Raw genomic sequence first — 15,938 nt, 5'->3', positions numbered from 1 at the left:
CTGGCATCAATTGCACACGTGTGTTTTGATCTGTCATTGTTGATCGTGAATTTGGTTGACACTTTTATTATAGAGAAAGGGTGAATAGCAATAGTAAAATATTTCTTCTAATTAATTTCCTTTCAATGTGCACCAGGACACTAGTATATAAAATAATATCTGATGGACAGCTAAAAGGTCTCTAATGCCACATCCCAGGGACCTATCTTATTTCTCTATACTCTGTATTAATCACTTGAATGATAAACAGAAGTCCTACTTATCATTTTCCAAGAAGCCAGAAAAAGCAACTGGTGCCTTATTTCCCCCAAATCTTCTTGGATAGTGTTGGTCTGACTCTGGAAGGGTCCAATATCCTGCTGGAGGGATTCTAGTTCTGATGAGGAGGCTGCCTCTATATCTCCAATATAATTGTGTCCCAGCCTGTAGAACACAGTTTTGCACTTGCCACTACTCTGAGTAACTTGTACCATCTAGAAAGTTTTCTTCAAGGCCTAGAACCCTGCCTTGGTGTTGCTTTGTCACCCAGTAAATGAGTCCTTGCCATGCGTCCCCAGAATACCATTGCCTCCAATAGAAACTCCTAAATGCAAATGGCTGTCCTGTCTGAACTTCTGAGGATCCCCTGCCTGGATTCCTCCAAACTGCTTGTGTCTGTCCTAGTGCCAGACGTGTGTGTGAACTGTAGGAAGGGAATAATAATAGCACTCAATACTGCTGCAGAGTTGTTGTTGTGAGGGATAAAAGGCTTAGCACAGTGTGCCTGACACAGAATAACCCTCAACAAATGGTCTGTGGAATTGAATTAAATTCAAAATGTTTGATGGATTTTCATAGAACAGTTATAATAGTTCAGAGATAGAACATGCCAACTCAAAGTAATAAGCTCCTTATCAGGAATGTTTATATAGGAGTTAAAGGTGGTTCCGTTAGGGATACGTACTTGAGAAAGGAATCCTGCCTTAGGAAGGAGGGAGTCTTTTTTATTTCATTCCACATAATTCTTATGCTCATATCATTTTTCTCAATATAATAACTTGGTTCTTCAGAAATCCTACCATACATGATACCTTGAAAATATTAGACATTCAATACTTTATTTGAATAAAAGGTAACAATAGGTATTCAAAATACTATACCTCCATGACACCAGTTGAAGAATATGTAAAGAGCTATTACCACATCCCACTGAAATGTGACCTGATTCATGTCTGAAAGCAGGGAAAAGCTCCTTGTTCCCCTCTAGAGAAAAATACAAAAAAGTTTAAATTTTAATAAAAGAATAAAAGGCATCACATTTTTTTCCTAGCAATTATTATTATCTTTGATGAGAACCTCTGCTAAGGAAGAAAGGAGAGATGGAGAAAGGAGGGATGGAAGAAAGAAAGGAAGGAAATGGTAAAAAGTCACTAGTGTGTGAAGAGGTATAATATGGAGTAAAGCAAAAGAATGCCATTTAACACCCTTCAAAAATAACTATGAATTAGCTCAGTAGGACCTTTTGACCCTGGATATAATCCGGTTCCTCTTATCTGGTCTCTCTCTTCATAAATCTCCTTCTGCTCTAAATCCTGATGATGAACTTTTCTCCTGACCAAGTTATGCATCTATCAAGCTCCAAGAATATCAGTATTTGATGATTAAAACTTAGAAAAAAACAAAAATTTCATAATCTCCAGAAAAAAAGGCATTTAAAATGAAGAAAGATGAAGTGAGACAAATGCATATGTGTTGTCACCAGTTAAATTTACAGAAAGCTCACTCATCTCTGGAGAGCTCAAAAGAAGCATAATATAGAAATTGCCATGAGTTTACCACTGGAATTACATTACTCAGGTAATCAGTTTCTTACATTATTAATAATTCAGTTATTCAATAATCAACATTATTCACTTTTTTATTTGTTTAGTTAAACCATGAGCCTTTAATATACAACAACAAAACAAAGTTCATAACTCATCAAATAGCATAAAATATCTGATAACATTTTTAAAAACTGGGGTTCTCATGACTCATGAAATAGGGATCCCTTTCGTAAGTTGTTAACAATAGTAGGTGTTATCCTTATAAATAATAGTGAAAACAAGCCCTAAAATATTTCAGAAGTTAACCACTCACCTACTAGACTATGCACAATAAATACTAAGGTGATGTGATGTCAGACAATATTATAGATTCGACTATCATCCGTATCATTCACTGTATAAAATACCACAAGAACTTATAAGAGAAAATAACTTTGCCCATGTATTTCCAACAGGAAATAGAGCTGTTTTTAAGTATTTGGATGCTCATTTTCTCTTTACCTTTCAGTCCGTTTGAAGCACATAATTCCACCTCAGGGCCAGGCCAGCGTCACGTCTTCTTTCCCCACCGCCTGCCTGTCAGTGATCACTTCAGGTTCTCAGCGATGAAGCAAGTGGAAATGTCAGCAAAGCCCTGACCTACATTTCAGATTCTTGAAGAGGAACTCAAACTGTCCAATTCAAAATGACTGGCTCTCATGTCACTGTTTGGGAAAACCCAGATTACTGAAAGTGAACTGCTCTGTCAGTACTTTTTGTTTTCTCAGCTTAATTTAGAATTACCTATCTCATCCAAACAGTAGAACACATATACATGCTCTGTCAAAATCTCTGACACCAAACACATGATGCTTAGTTTTAATTTGCAACATTGATATTAATTATAAATTTGTTTCTTAAGAAAAATTTTAAATGCTACTGTTGACCATTAATTTATTGTTTTAATATTTATTGTTGAAAGTATTACATATGCTCTCCTTTTCCCCCATTGACTCCTTCTAGCCTGCCCCCAACCCCACCACAGGCCTTCACCACCCTATTGTCTGTGTCCATGGGTTATGCATATGTATATATGCATATATGTATATATATATATATGCATACAAGTTCTTCGGTTGATCACTTCCCACCCACCCACCCTCCCCTGCCTTCCCTCTGAGATTTTTCAGTCTGTTCTATGCTTCTATGTCTCTGAATCAATTTTGTTGATCAGTTTATTTTGTTCATTAGATTCCACATATGAGTGAGATCATGTGATACTTGTCTTTCTCTGACTGGCTTATTTCACTTAGCATAATACTCTCCAGGTCCCTCCCTGCTGTCTCAAAGGGTAAGAGATCCTTCTTTTTCACTGCTGCATAATATTCCAGACCATTAACTTATTTAACAAGCATTTTTTAGTAGTACTTTGTGCCAGGTATTGTTCTGGGCATTAAAAGTATAATGGTTATTGATTATAAAACAGTTCCTGTGTTGTATTGTGTACAGTGATTAAATTACAGATCAGTTGCTTTAAACTATGGTTCACAGTTTAGCAGGATTCTACAAGCTAATACAAAATTTTACCAAATATTTGCTTGGCTTATAGTAGGCCTCACTGGGGGGCTTTCCTGGCATGCCTTTTCTTCCTGCCTCCTCTATTTGTTCTACATGCACATCCTTTCACTTTAATACACTTCTTTCTATTTGTAAATGTGATTAATTTTACTTGTTTCCTCTACTGCAAACTTCTTGAAGTCAGAAACTCCACACTGTCTTTTTAATTTTTGTATCTTTAGTAACTCACACATTAGAATACTCTAGAGCAGTGGTTCTCAACCTTCTGGCCCTTTAAATACAGTTCCTCATGTTGTGACCCAACCATAAAATTATTTTCATTGCTACTTCATAGCTGTAATGTTGCTACTGTTATGAATCGTAATGTAAACATCTGATATGCAGGATGGTCTTAGGCGACCCCTGTGAAAGGGTCATTCGACCGCCAAAGGGGTCGCGACCCACAGGTTGAGAACCGCTGCTCTAGAGGAAGACTTAACTGATTGCTATGCTTAGATTCATTCTCGATAATGCAGTCTGAATTTCTGTGGGTAGAGGCTGGGCATTGACATTTTTTAAAGCCCTCCTCTCCCAGGTGATAGGATGAGCAGTTAGAGTTGAGAACCACTGGAATATACAACAAATAAGATTACTATTTTTAAAGCCCACACAGAAGAAATGACTACCAACTGGGTTTTAATGATTTGTAACAATTATCCAGCCTGTGAAGGAGCGTGTGTAGGAAAACATTTCACAAGAACAAAATTTGCAAGTAATATAGATGTATGGGACTGGCAAGCATTTCTCCAGGTTGAGAGGAATAAGATTTGAGCTGGAAAATTAGGTAAATGGCAAATTGTAATAGGCCTTGTATTCCTGCTAAGTATTTTAACCTTTATCTTGATGTCAGTCAAGAGATAGCAAAGGTTGTTAAATATGAATAACATAATTACATTGGATTTTAGAAAGGTAATTCTAATTAGTGGAGAGAATGAACTGAAGATAAAGAGCCCAGTTAGGAGCCTGGCTGGAGTGGCTCGGTGATTGAGCATCAACCTATGAATCGGGACATCATGGTTCAATTCCTGGTTAGGGCACATGCCCAAGTTGCGGGCTTGATCCCTATATGGGAGTGTGCAGAAGGCAGCTGATCAGTTATTTTCTCTCTTCATTGATTTTTCTATCTCTCTCTCCTCCCTTCCTCTCTGAAAACAATAAATATATACATATTTTTTAAAAGAACCCAGTTAGGAGGCTAATGAAAATCAAAAGCTGATGAGGATCTAAAGCAAAGCAAAGGTAGCGAGAACTGAGAGGAGAACATAGAACTGAGAGCTCTGTAGAGGCAGGTTAGACAGGCTGTTGTGACCAATGAAGAAATGGTGACTTCTGGCATCGTGCAGTCAACAATGCGTGTGGGAAGTGAAGGATTCAGGTCATGAAGAATGACTCTGGTGACTAGTTTTGCTGACCCAGTAGATAATGACATTAACTGAGCACACAAAAGGAGGAGAGATTGTGGGGAAATTATGGATTTATTTCTGAGCATGTTGATTTGGGGATACTTAGCGTATATTCAGAGAGAACTATCTAATAGGCTGTTGTAGACATTCGTAAACTTGGGAGAAAAGTTTGATTTGGAGATCTAAATTTGGATGATTTCAGCATATCAATAGTATTGAAACTAAAATTAGAATAAGACTAAGCCCTGGCCAGGTACTCAGTTGGTTAGAGCGTAGTCCTGATACACCAAGGTATGGGTTTGACCCCCCCTCAGAGCACATATAAGAATCAACCTTTAGCCCGGCATGGCTCAGTGGTTGAGTATTGACCTATGAAGTAGGAGGTCACGGTTCAATTCCCTGTAAGGGCACATGCCTGGGTTGCAGGCTCAATCCCCAGTAGGGGGCATGCAGGAGGCAGCCAATCAATGACTCTCTCTCATCATTGATGTTTCTATCTCTCTCTCTCCCTCTCCCTTCCTCTCTGAAATCAATAAAAATATATTTTTAAAAAGAATCAACCATTGAATGCATAAATATAAACACTTGTAACAAAAAATGGACATTTCTTTCTGTTTCTCATCAATAAATAATTTTTTTCTTTTCAATATAGAAAAATAAGAGGATTCAAAGAGAACACTTAGAGCAATAAGTGGTGGCCAGAACCAGAAAATGTTGACCCAAAAGAAAGAAGAAATATAAATAGTGTGGGGGCTGGTGGTGGTTCTTAACCATCTTTTCAATAAAAATTTTATTATTTTTTTAAAATATGTTTTTATTGATTTTTTTAGAGAGAGAGGAAGGGAGAGGGATAGAGAGATAGAAACATCAATGATGAAAGAGAAACATCATCCAGCGGTTACCTCCTGCATGCCCCATACTGGGGATTGAGCCCACAACCTGGGCATGTGCTCTGATCAGGAATCAAACCAGTAATCTCTTGGTTCATGGGTCAATGCTCAACCACTGAGCCACATCAGCGGGGCATCCTATATAATAAAAGGCTAATATGCAAATCGACCAAATGGTGGAACAACAGTAGCTATGACGTGCACTGACCATCAGGGGGCAGACGCTCAATGCAGGAGCTGTCCCCTGGTGGTCAGTGTGCTCCCACAAGGGGGGCACTGCTCAACCAGAAGCCAGGCTCACAGCTGGCGAGCACAGTGGCAGTGGCGGGAGCGCTAAGTGCAGTGACGGTGGTGCTAAGGATGTCCAACTGCCAGCTTAGGCCCACTCCCCCAGGGCTCCTGGATTGTGAGAGGGTGCAGGCCAGGCTGAGGGACCCCCTGAGGGCAAGAATTTTATGCACCAGGCCTCTAGTACTGTATATAGTTCTTTAGCCCATTTTTATTGGTTTGTTGTTTTTTTATTATTGCATTTTGAAAGTTATTTACATGTTTTGAAAAACCAGTTCTTTATCAAATATGTGTTCTGCAACTATTTTCTCCTAGTTTATGGCTAATCTTTTTATTTTCTTAATGATGTCTTTGAGAGCAGAAGTTTTTTGTTATTGTTGTTTTTTAATCCTTACCTGAGGATATTTTTCCATTGTTTTTTAGAAAGAGTGCAAGAGAGAGGGAAAGACAGAGAGAAACATTGATGTGAGAGAAACACATCAACTGGTTGCTTCCTTCATGAGCCCCGAACAGGGCCTGGGCTGGGGAGGAGCCTGCAACCAAGGTACATGACCTTGACCAGAATTGAACCCAGGACCCTTCAGTCCACAGGCCAACACTCTATCCACTGAGCCAAACTGCTCAGGACAGAAGTTTTTAATTTTAAGTTCAATTCATTTACTATTTTAATGATTCATATTACTTTTTGTCTTGCAAGACTCTGCTCACATTTTCATCAATAGGTCAACACATAATCTGGTTTTATGTGTGTTTCTGATTAAAGACACCTTATTTAATCTATATTGTTGACTAATTAACATTAAACTTTGGGCCAATAACACTGTCATTCATGTCTGAACGAAGCCCATCTAACATACATATTTTCTTTGTAATGTACATTGTAGCCTTGTACTTAGAACTTTAGGACTATACTTGGGAGTCATTTTAAACAGCAAAATCACCAACAAAAAGCATAAAATGTAAAAAAAAAAAAAAAGTAGCACTAAAGAGACTGAAAAGACTTTTATTTACAGTATAAGAGCTGAAACGACTCTTTTGCATTCTCCAATGTACTGTAGACTGTATGTGCAATGAAAGTGAAGAGTAATTTTGATGATTGACTGTGCCACCCTGCCTTTCTGTTGTTATAAGCCTAATACAGGGCTGCACCTTCCTTTAGTGCCCCCTCTGTGTCAACATTCACCATGCCAGGGGCTATGACTACAGAAGAGGATGTTAATGGCTTTCCAGGATCCTGAAATGGGAAAGAAGATGGTATTTTAAAAGTACGATAGGACAGAATAAAATGCAAATGGAAAGATATGAAAACAATTACTAGTATATACAGATAAAAATATACAACAGCCTCAGGTCACACTCTTTCGAGCTTCAGCCCTGTGTGCCAACTCCTGTAGAGCAAAGCTTACCTGATCTGGGTCAATGACTCAGGCTCAACTTCTTGCCTGTTGCCTCCTGTTTGATCTCACACCTGTGACTCTGCACTTGATTTTATGATACCAGCATCCCTCTTTCAACTGCCTCTCCTGCTACCCCGTCATCCTCCAATTGGTGTGTGCTGCCACACGGTACCCACTTTACTTCACCAACCGCTCACTGGCCCTGCCCTACTTTACCACGTTCACAACTCTTATTATTCATTTAAGAAAACTTGTTATCAAAAGTGTTGGACTTGTTTTTCTAACTTCATGGCTTAAACTTGAAGTTGTAAGTTTTAATTGTCTTAAGGATAATTTTACTTGGAAGGACGCATTCTTCAAATAAGCCAGATAAATGAGGCGTCGCTTTATTTTATTAATTATCTTAACCGCTGAATTAATAACGCATTATTCATAAAGAGTTATGTAGACTCTAGAAAGAGAAATAAACACCATAAATCCTTTGACTCATCCAAAGAATGATGCCTACATGCAGCTGCTTGATGCTTCTCGGCATCAAACGCCTTATGGCTCCTCCAGCTCTGTTGGAGAAACAGGTGCTACAGGCTGAATCATCATCATTTCCTGTGAGATATGCAAACTCTTATTTCCTATGAGTTTTTTAGAAACTTAAGAACTCTAAGAAGTGTGGGTGAGCTCAAAACCTTCAATGTACAAACCTAGCTCTTCAAGATTGCATGCATACTTCAAAGGTCAATTTCCAGGTTCTCAAATTTAACATGTGCCCTTTCTCAAATTTGCTTTCTCTGAGAATGAGCCTGGGTTCACAGTCATCTTTCTCTCACTTCATAAAAAAATGGCATCCTCCACCCCAAATCTCAGTCATGTGCAGTACCCTGGATATACTTAGCTCCAGGGTACCAAACAAATGGAAATATTGATTTTAGGAAGGTGTCCTTGCATAATTAATCAAGAGCTTTAAACTTGTAAAGCTGTATTCTTTATCTGACATACATATTTTTTAGAAAAGTGAAGCTTACTAAAATACTTGTGTTTCAGTTCATGTTGAGATACTCAGAATTTTAGTCAATTTGGGGATATTTGGGACCACTTTGGAATAGTCTGAAACTGGGATCAGAGGCAACATGGTTATGGTTATTCTCCTAAATGCAAATGAGATTTTTGATGGACTATCACATTTTTTCTAGACACATTGGATAAAATTCATGTAAAAATCGTACTTGATTTCTTTACTAGATTTGCTGTAGTAATAAGATAGTTAAAGGCATATTTGTTCCTATTACAGCTTAGTCTCACTTATTTCATCTTATAAAATGTTCAATAATGTCCATTTCCTATATAAAAGGAAGTAAATTTATTTGACTTATGTTTCATATTTTAAATATAAACTTAAAAATATGTAAGGGAGTGCATAATTTTAAAAGCCTTTTTAAAGGTACATAAGGAAAACATTTAGACCATTTCACTAGATAGAGCTCAACTATATAAGCCAAACAAAAAGACAAATGTGGAAAAAATACAACAAAATATCATAGTAGTTTCTTCGGATTATAGAATTATGGTTATTTTTTCTTCCTTTTGCTTTTTTTTAACTTCCTATTTTTTAGGTTGAATATATGTGACAATTTTAAAACACTTAAAAAATATTAAACACATTAAGTAATGAGGAAAACTTTAAAGGAAGGAATATAAATAGGAAGTTCCTTAATTCTAACATATGAGACTTCTGAAGGGAATTAGTAATTTGTCTATTGCTTACACATTTTACTTATGCAATTAAACTGTAAGTAGAGGGGAGGAGAGGGGGTTTATTCCATTAAACTCTCCTTCATTCTTCTATTATCCCCTTCGAAATAGACCTTGAGCCTTTAGTGACTCAAAAAAAAAAAAGAAGTCCATATAATTTTTTAAATTGATGAATAATTGACAATACTGTATATATTTAAAGTGTATAACATGATGATTTTGTATATGTGTACATATGTGAAATGTTTACCACCATCAAGCTAATTAACACATCCATTATCTCACATAGTTAGCTTTTAATTTTTTTATGGTAAGAACACTTCACATCTATTCTCTTAGCAAATTTCAAGTATACAATACAGTATTATTAACTATAATGACCATGCTGTACATTAGATACTCAGAATTTATTCATCTTATAACTAAAAGTTTGTACCTTCTCACCAACATCTCCCCATTTCCCCCACCCCCAGCCCGACTTAGCATAATGCCCTCAACATTCATTCATGTTGTTACAAATGGCAGAATTTCCTTCTCTTTGTGGCTGAATAATATTCTATTGTGTGTGTATATATATAATTTTCTTTATCCATTCATCTGTTAACAGACACTTAGATTGTGTCCATGTCTTGGCTATTGAGAATAATGTGGCAATGAGCATGGGCGTGCAGGTATACCTTGGAGATATTGCTTTTGCTTCCTTTGAATATATTCCCTGATTGCTGGATCAGATGGTAGTTCTATTTTTAATTTTTTGAGAAACCTCCATACTATTTTTTATAGTGCTTATACCAATTTACATTCCCACTAACAATGTACAAGGGTTTCTTTTTCTTCAGATCCTCACCAACATATCTTTTTGGGGGAAATGTCTATTTAGGTTCTTTGCCCATTTTTAAAAAAATATACTTTATTGATTTTTACAGAGAGGAAGGGAGAGTAATAGAGAGCTGGAAACATCGATGAGAGAGAAACATTGATCAGCTGCCTCCTGCACACCCCCTACTGGGGATGTGCCCACAACCAAGGTATATGCCCTTGACCAGAATCAAACCTGGGACCCTTTAGTTTTCAGGCTGATGCTCTATCCACTGAGCCAAACCGGTTAGGGCTCTCATTTTAAAATCAGATTCTTTAGCTACTTTGCTGTTAAGTTGTATGAATTCCTTATATTTTTTTGGATATTAACCCCTTATGAGATATATGATTTGCACTATGAAAAATAGTATGGAGGTTTGCCGGGGGTCTTGTCCCAGCATCTAGAAGGGTTCAGGAATCTGGAGAAGGGGCTGCTGTAAATTAATCAAGAGTCCAGAAATGAAACATAAATTTGGAAGTCATTTTGTGGAGCCAGAGAAGACTTAGTTAAAGGAACCAAGTTCTCTTGAATATCCTGACTCCTTGTTCTTTATTAACACAATTTGTCCTAAGACAAGGTAGATATACACATCAAAGGCCAAGGTTTAGTATACAGAAGCATTGTTGGATTGGGGGAACTGCCAATGGCTATTCAGGTGTTTGGCCAGCAGGAGGCAATAACATGTAGATTAAAATGCCCTCAGCTGTCTGGCAGCAAGCAATCATTTATGCATCCTTTTCAGGTTTGGGGAAATGCCCTCAGCCATTCCAGATGATTCAGCCCTGCTGACATGCTGGAATTGGCTTCTGGCAGAGGTTTCTCAAAAAATTAAAAATAGAACTATCATCTGATCCAGCAATCCCACTTCTGGGAATATATTCAAAGGAAGCCAAAGCACTATCTCCAAGATATACCTGCACGCCCATGTTCATTGCCACATTATTTGCAAAAATTTTCTCCCATGTAGTAGGTTGCCTTTTCATTTTTTTTTTTATTGTTTCTTTTCCTGTGCAGGAACTTTTTAGTTTGATGTAGTCCTACTTCCTTAATTTTGCTTTTGTTCCCTGTGCTTTCGGTGCTATATACAAAAAATCATTGCCTAGGGGCCAATATCAAGGAGCTTTTTTCTTTTTTTTATTTCCTCTGGAGCTTTATAGTTTCAGGTCTCAACTTAAGTCCTTACTCCACTTTGAATTAATTTTTGTGAGTGGTATAAGAGGTTTAATTTTATTATTTTGCATATGGATATCCAGTTTTCCCAGCACTATTTATTGAAGAGACTATCCATTCCCCAATATGTGTTGTTTGTACCTTTGTCAAATATTAGTTGACCATATATGTATGGGTTTATATCTGTGCTCTCTGTTCTGTTCCATTCTCTATTTTTATGCCAATACCATACTATTTTACTTACTATAGCTTTGTGATGTAGTTTGAAATAAGGAAATGTAATGGCTCCAGCTTTGTTCTTTTTTCTCAAGATTATTTTGACTATTTTATTTGTTTGTTTGTTTTAGGGAGGTATGGGGTTCAATACAGATTATAGAACTTTTTTTTTCTGTGAAAAATTCTATTGGAATTTTGCAGGGATTGCATTGAGTATGTATATTGCTTTGGGTAGTATGGAAATTTTAACAATATTAATTCTTTCAATCCAAGAACATGGAATATCTCTCCATTATTTGGGTCCTCTTCAATTGCTTTCATTATTTTCTTACAGTTTTTACTGTACAGGTCTTTCATAATCCTGGTTAAATTAATCCTAAGTATTTTATTGTTCTTGATGCTATTGTAAATGCGACAGTTTTCTTAATTTCTCTTTCAGATAGTTCATTGATATTTCATATTGATTTTTTTTTATCATGAAACATTGGTGAATTCATTAGTTCTAATAGTTTTTTGGTGGAGTCTTTAGGGTTTTCTATATATATGATCATGTCATCTGCAAAAAGAGAGTTTTACTTCTTCTTTCTCAATTTGAATTTCTTTTCTTTCTTTTTTTTTTTACCTAATTACTCTGGTTTGGACTTCCAGTACTATGTTAATAGAAGTGATGAGAGTGGGCATCCTTGTCTTGTTTCTGATCATACAGGAAAAGCTTTTAGCTTTTTAATGTTGAGTATGATGTTAGCTGTGGGCTTGTCATAAATGGTCTTTATAATATTAAGGTTATTCCTTCTATACCTAATTTGTTGAGAGCTTTTACCATGAAGGGATGTTGAATTTTGTCAAAAGCTTTTTCTGGATCTATTGAAATTATCATTGTTTTTATCCTTTATTTTGTTACTGTGGCATATAACATTTATTTTTTTATCACACTTATTGATTTACCTATTTGAACCAGCCTTGCATATCAGGAATAAACCCCACTAGATCATAGTTTACAACCTTTTTAATGTGTTGTTTAATTCTGTTGAGGATTTTTTGCATCTATGTTCATCAGAGATATTGGTCTGTAATTTTCTTTTCTTGTAGTGTCCTTGTTTGGCTTAGGTATCAGGACACCAAAAAGATTTGTTGCCTGTAAAATAAGTTTGAAAGTGTTATTTCCTCTTTGATTTTTGGAAGAGTTTAATAATGATTGGTATTGATTCTATTTAAATGTTTGGTAGAATTCACCAGTGAGGCCATCTGGTCCTGGACTTTTCTTTGTTGGGAGATTTTTGATTACTGATTCAGTCTCCATACTATTAATCAGTCTGTTCAGACTTTCTATTTCTTCGTGATCAGACTCGGTAGGTTGTATGCTTCTAAGAATTTACCCATCTTGTCTAGAGTATTCAATTTGTTGGCATATAATTGTTCATCGTAGTCTCTATGAACAATTGCTAATTTGAGTTTCAGGCAGACAGAATAGTTGAGGGACAGGAAGAGGGTTGAAAAAGAAGCTCTAGGGTGCATTAGAGGTCCTGTAGGGAGGCCACTGTGGGAGGAGCAAAGTAAGGAAGGGGAGAACAATGGGAATTAAGTCAGATGAAAATGAGTTCAGAGAAATAACTGTAGCCAGGGGTGGTGGGCAAGTGTAAGACTCTAGAAGGCCTTCAGCTCTTCTGATAATTGAGTTAAGCCATTGGGGAGTTTTAAGTGGAGAAATGATAATGATTTGACTCCAAGGATTTTGATCTAAGCAACTAGAAAGTTTGGATAAAGTGACCATTAATTGAGGTGTGATAAAACTTGAAGAGGAAAATACTTGCTGAGGAATGGGGAAGGGATTTTGGAATTTGTGTTGAGACATGTTAAGTTTAGAATGACTACTATGCTTCCAGATAGAGATGTTGAATAGGCAGTTGGTCATATCAGTCTATTCAGAAAAGAGATACAGGCAGGATATAAAAATTTGAGTTTCATCTACACATTGATGAAATTTAAAGTCATAAAAATGGATGAGATTACCAAGAAAATAGATGTAAACTAGGAATAGAAAAGGAAAGAAATCCTAGGACTGAGCCCAGAACATGCCTATGTAAAAAAATCAGGAAAAACAAACCAAGGCAAATTTTCTAATAACTTAAGAAAGTTAACAGGAAATGTATTTATTCATTATTGAGGGGAAAAAACATAACTACAAATAACAAAACTAAAGAACTTTGATGCTAAAATAGACTTTAGCCTAAAGGATGATCAAATTCAGCCTGTTGGCCTTTTGGCAGCAAATACTTTGACGTTTAAAAAACTAGCTGACTGAGTCATTCATCCAATTTTTTTTTAATATCTTTTTTTATTGATTTCAGAGAGTAAGGGAGAGAGAGAGAAGCATCAGTGATGAGAGAGAATCATTGATCGGCTGCTTCCTGCACACCCCACACTGGGGATCAAGCCCACAACCCGGGCATGTGCCTTGACCGGGAATCGAACCCTGACCTCCTGGTCCATAGTATAAGGTCTGGGGCTGGGAAAATAGAGTCTTTCCTGATCCCACTAGCTGAGTTGGACAAAACAACCCAGAACTGCTGAGCCACATCCTGCTGGACAATAGCTGCCATCCTGGGACCCACCAGAGCATCCTATTGTGCTGATGGCCAATAAATAACCACCGGAGCCTTCTCAAGATGGCCAGGGCGCAGCTGCACCAACTTCTTGCTCATCAATCCCCCGCCACAAGCTACCTCAGATAAACCTGATTGGTCCAACAGCAGCATAAAAAATCTCTGCCAGGCATAGGCGGGTGTGACTCCCCCGGCCTGCACCCCCCGACCGTGGGACCTCACCCGAGAGCTTCCAACCAATGCGATATTTCGCTCTTACCCTGCTTGTCTTGGTCAATTTTCCGGCTTTGGTCAGATTAAATCTTACATCTCAGATTAAACCTTACATTAAACCTAACACATAGGTCAACGCTCAACCCCTGAGCCACGCCGGCTGGGCATTCATCCAATTTTAGATTAGGGTTTTAATTTCTAATTATGGGCAATGATTGAAATATGAGTCCTCAGTATAAAGTAGGTGGATTAGTGTAAGTATGGGGTTGCTCAAAGGAGGGATCTAGTTTTAACTCAGAGGTTTGGGTGGGGCACCACTCAATTCAGAAATATTTATTGAGTGCCTATTATGTGTTAAACACTTGATAGAATAATTTGGGAAATACAGTTATGAATAAGACACAGTCTTTTTCTTCAGAAAGAGTACAACAGAAAAGGAGAATAAGATAAGTAAAATGTGATAAGAGCCATAGTGAGGCAGAGAGATATTTCATGGAGATTCAAGCTAATGAAAGTGATTCTCCATTGGGAAAGTCTTAGAAGGCTCCATAGAGGATATGGCATTTAAGATAGCCCAGTGATGGCGAACCTTTTGAGCTCGGCGTGTCAGCATTTTGAAAAACCCTAACTTAACTCTGGTGCCGTGTCACATATAGAAATTTTTTGATATTTGCAACCATAGTAAAACAAAGACTTATATTTTTGATATTTATTTTATATATTTAAATGCCATTTAACAAAGAAAAATCAACCAGAAAAATGAGCTCTCGTGTCACCTCTGACATGCGTGTCATAGGTTCGCCATCACTGAGATAGCCTCTAAAATAAGGGTAGGATGGGATTTTGACAGGTAGAGGGTATGATATGGGCAAAGGCCCTGGAGTGGGAGTATGTTCCAGTCAGGGGTGTTCATGTACCAAAACCATTGCTATTGTCCTCTACTATTTTCTTTCATTGTTTTCTCCCAAACAGGGAAGCAGAGAGCATAAACAATTATTAGTTTGAATCCATAAAGAAAATATGCATATATTTGTACGCCCATGTTCACTGCAGCATTGTTCACAAATACCAAGAGGTGGAAGTAATCTAAATGTCCATCAGTGGATGAACCCATAGAAAAAGGTGGTATAAATTTCAAAGGGGAGGTGGGGGTAGGAGGAGGGGGAGGAGAGATTAACTGAGGAATTTATATGCATATATGCATAGCCCATGGACACAGACAATAGTGTGGTGAAGGCTTGGGAGGGGCAGGTGCAAGGAAGAGGGGGTCAATGGGAAAAGAAAACAAAAAAAAAACAAAGGAGACATCTGTAATACTTTCAACAATAAAGATCAATTTAAAAAAATAAAAAATTTTAAAACCAATAAGGTTAATATTAGTTAATTAGGTATAATAGATTCACCATGGGAGAAGAAAGTGGTATATACATAAAAGGCAGCCCCTAAAAAGACTTATGGACGTTATGCTAAGTGAAATAAGCTGTCATCCTATCTAATAAAAGAGAAACATGGTAATGAGAAGTACATCCGCTACCCTTCCCATTGGCTAATCAGGGCGATATGCAAATTAACTGCCAGCCAAGATGGCGGCCGGCAGCCATGCACTGAAGCGAACAGGGAGGCTGCTTGCTCCAGTGACTGCGGACTCCAACGTTCCCCGCCTGACTTGCCGGCCTCTCAGCTGCAACTCTAAGCAACTATGTTGCAAATATAGAAGCTAAACAAAACCCCAGAAACCTGTGTTAGTCAGCC

At 37.4% G+C, this 15,938-nt stretch overlaps 1 protein-coding gene across 1 annotated transcript in view; it reads right to left on the bottom strand.

Annotated features, from left to right (window-relative positions):
- Positions 1 to 2,363, bottom strand: part of IL23R (interleukin 23 receptor) — a 68,835-nt gene extending 66,472 nt beyond the window's left edge. Inside the window, exons 1-2 of the mRNA XM_005868041.2 lie at positions 2,307 to 2,363; positions 1,140 to 1,242 (exon numbers count right to left, since the gene is read on the bottom strand). Of these exons, the coding sequence (XP_005868103.1) occupies positions 1,140 to 1,209 (70 nt within the window). The 5' untranslated portion in view covers positions 1,210 to 1,242; positions 2,307 to 2,363. The remainder of the gene's footprint in view (positions 1 to 1,139; positions 1,243 to 2,306) is intronic.
- Between the last annotated feature and the right edge of the window lie 13,575 nt (positions 2,364 to 15,938).

This window comes from Myotis brandtii, unplaced genomic scaffold, assembly GCF_000412655.1.
Source record: "Myotis brandtii unplaced genomic scaffold, ASM41265v1 scaffold26, whole genome shotgun sequence".
In the NCBI taxonomy this organism is placed as follows: Eukaryota; Metazoa; Chordata; class Mammalia; order Chiroptera; family Vespertilionidae; genus Myotis; species Myotis brandtii.
This window is presented reverse-complemented; position numbering and strand designations above follow the sequence as displayed.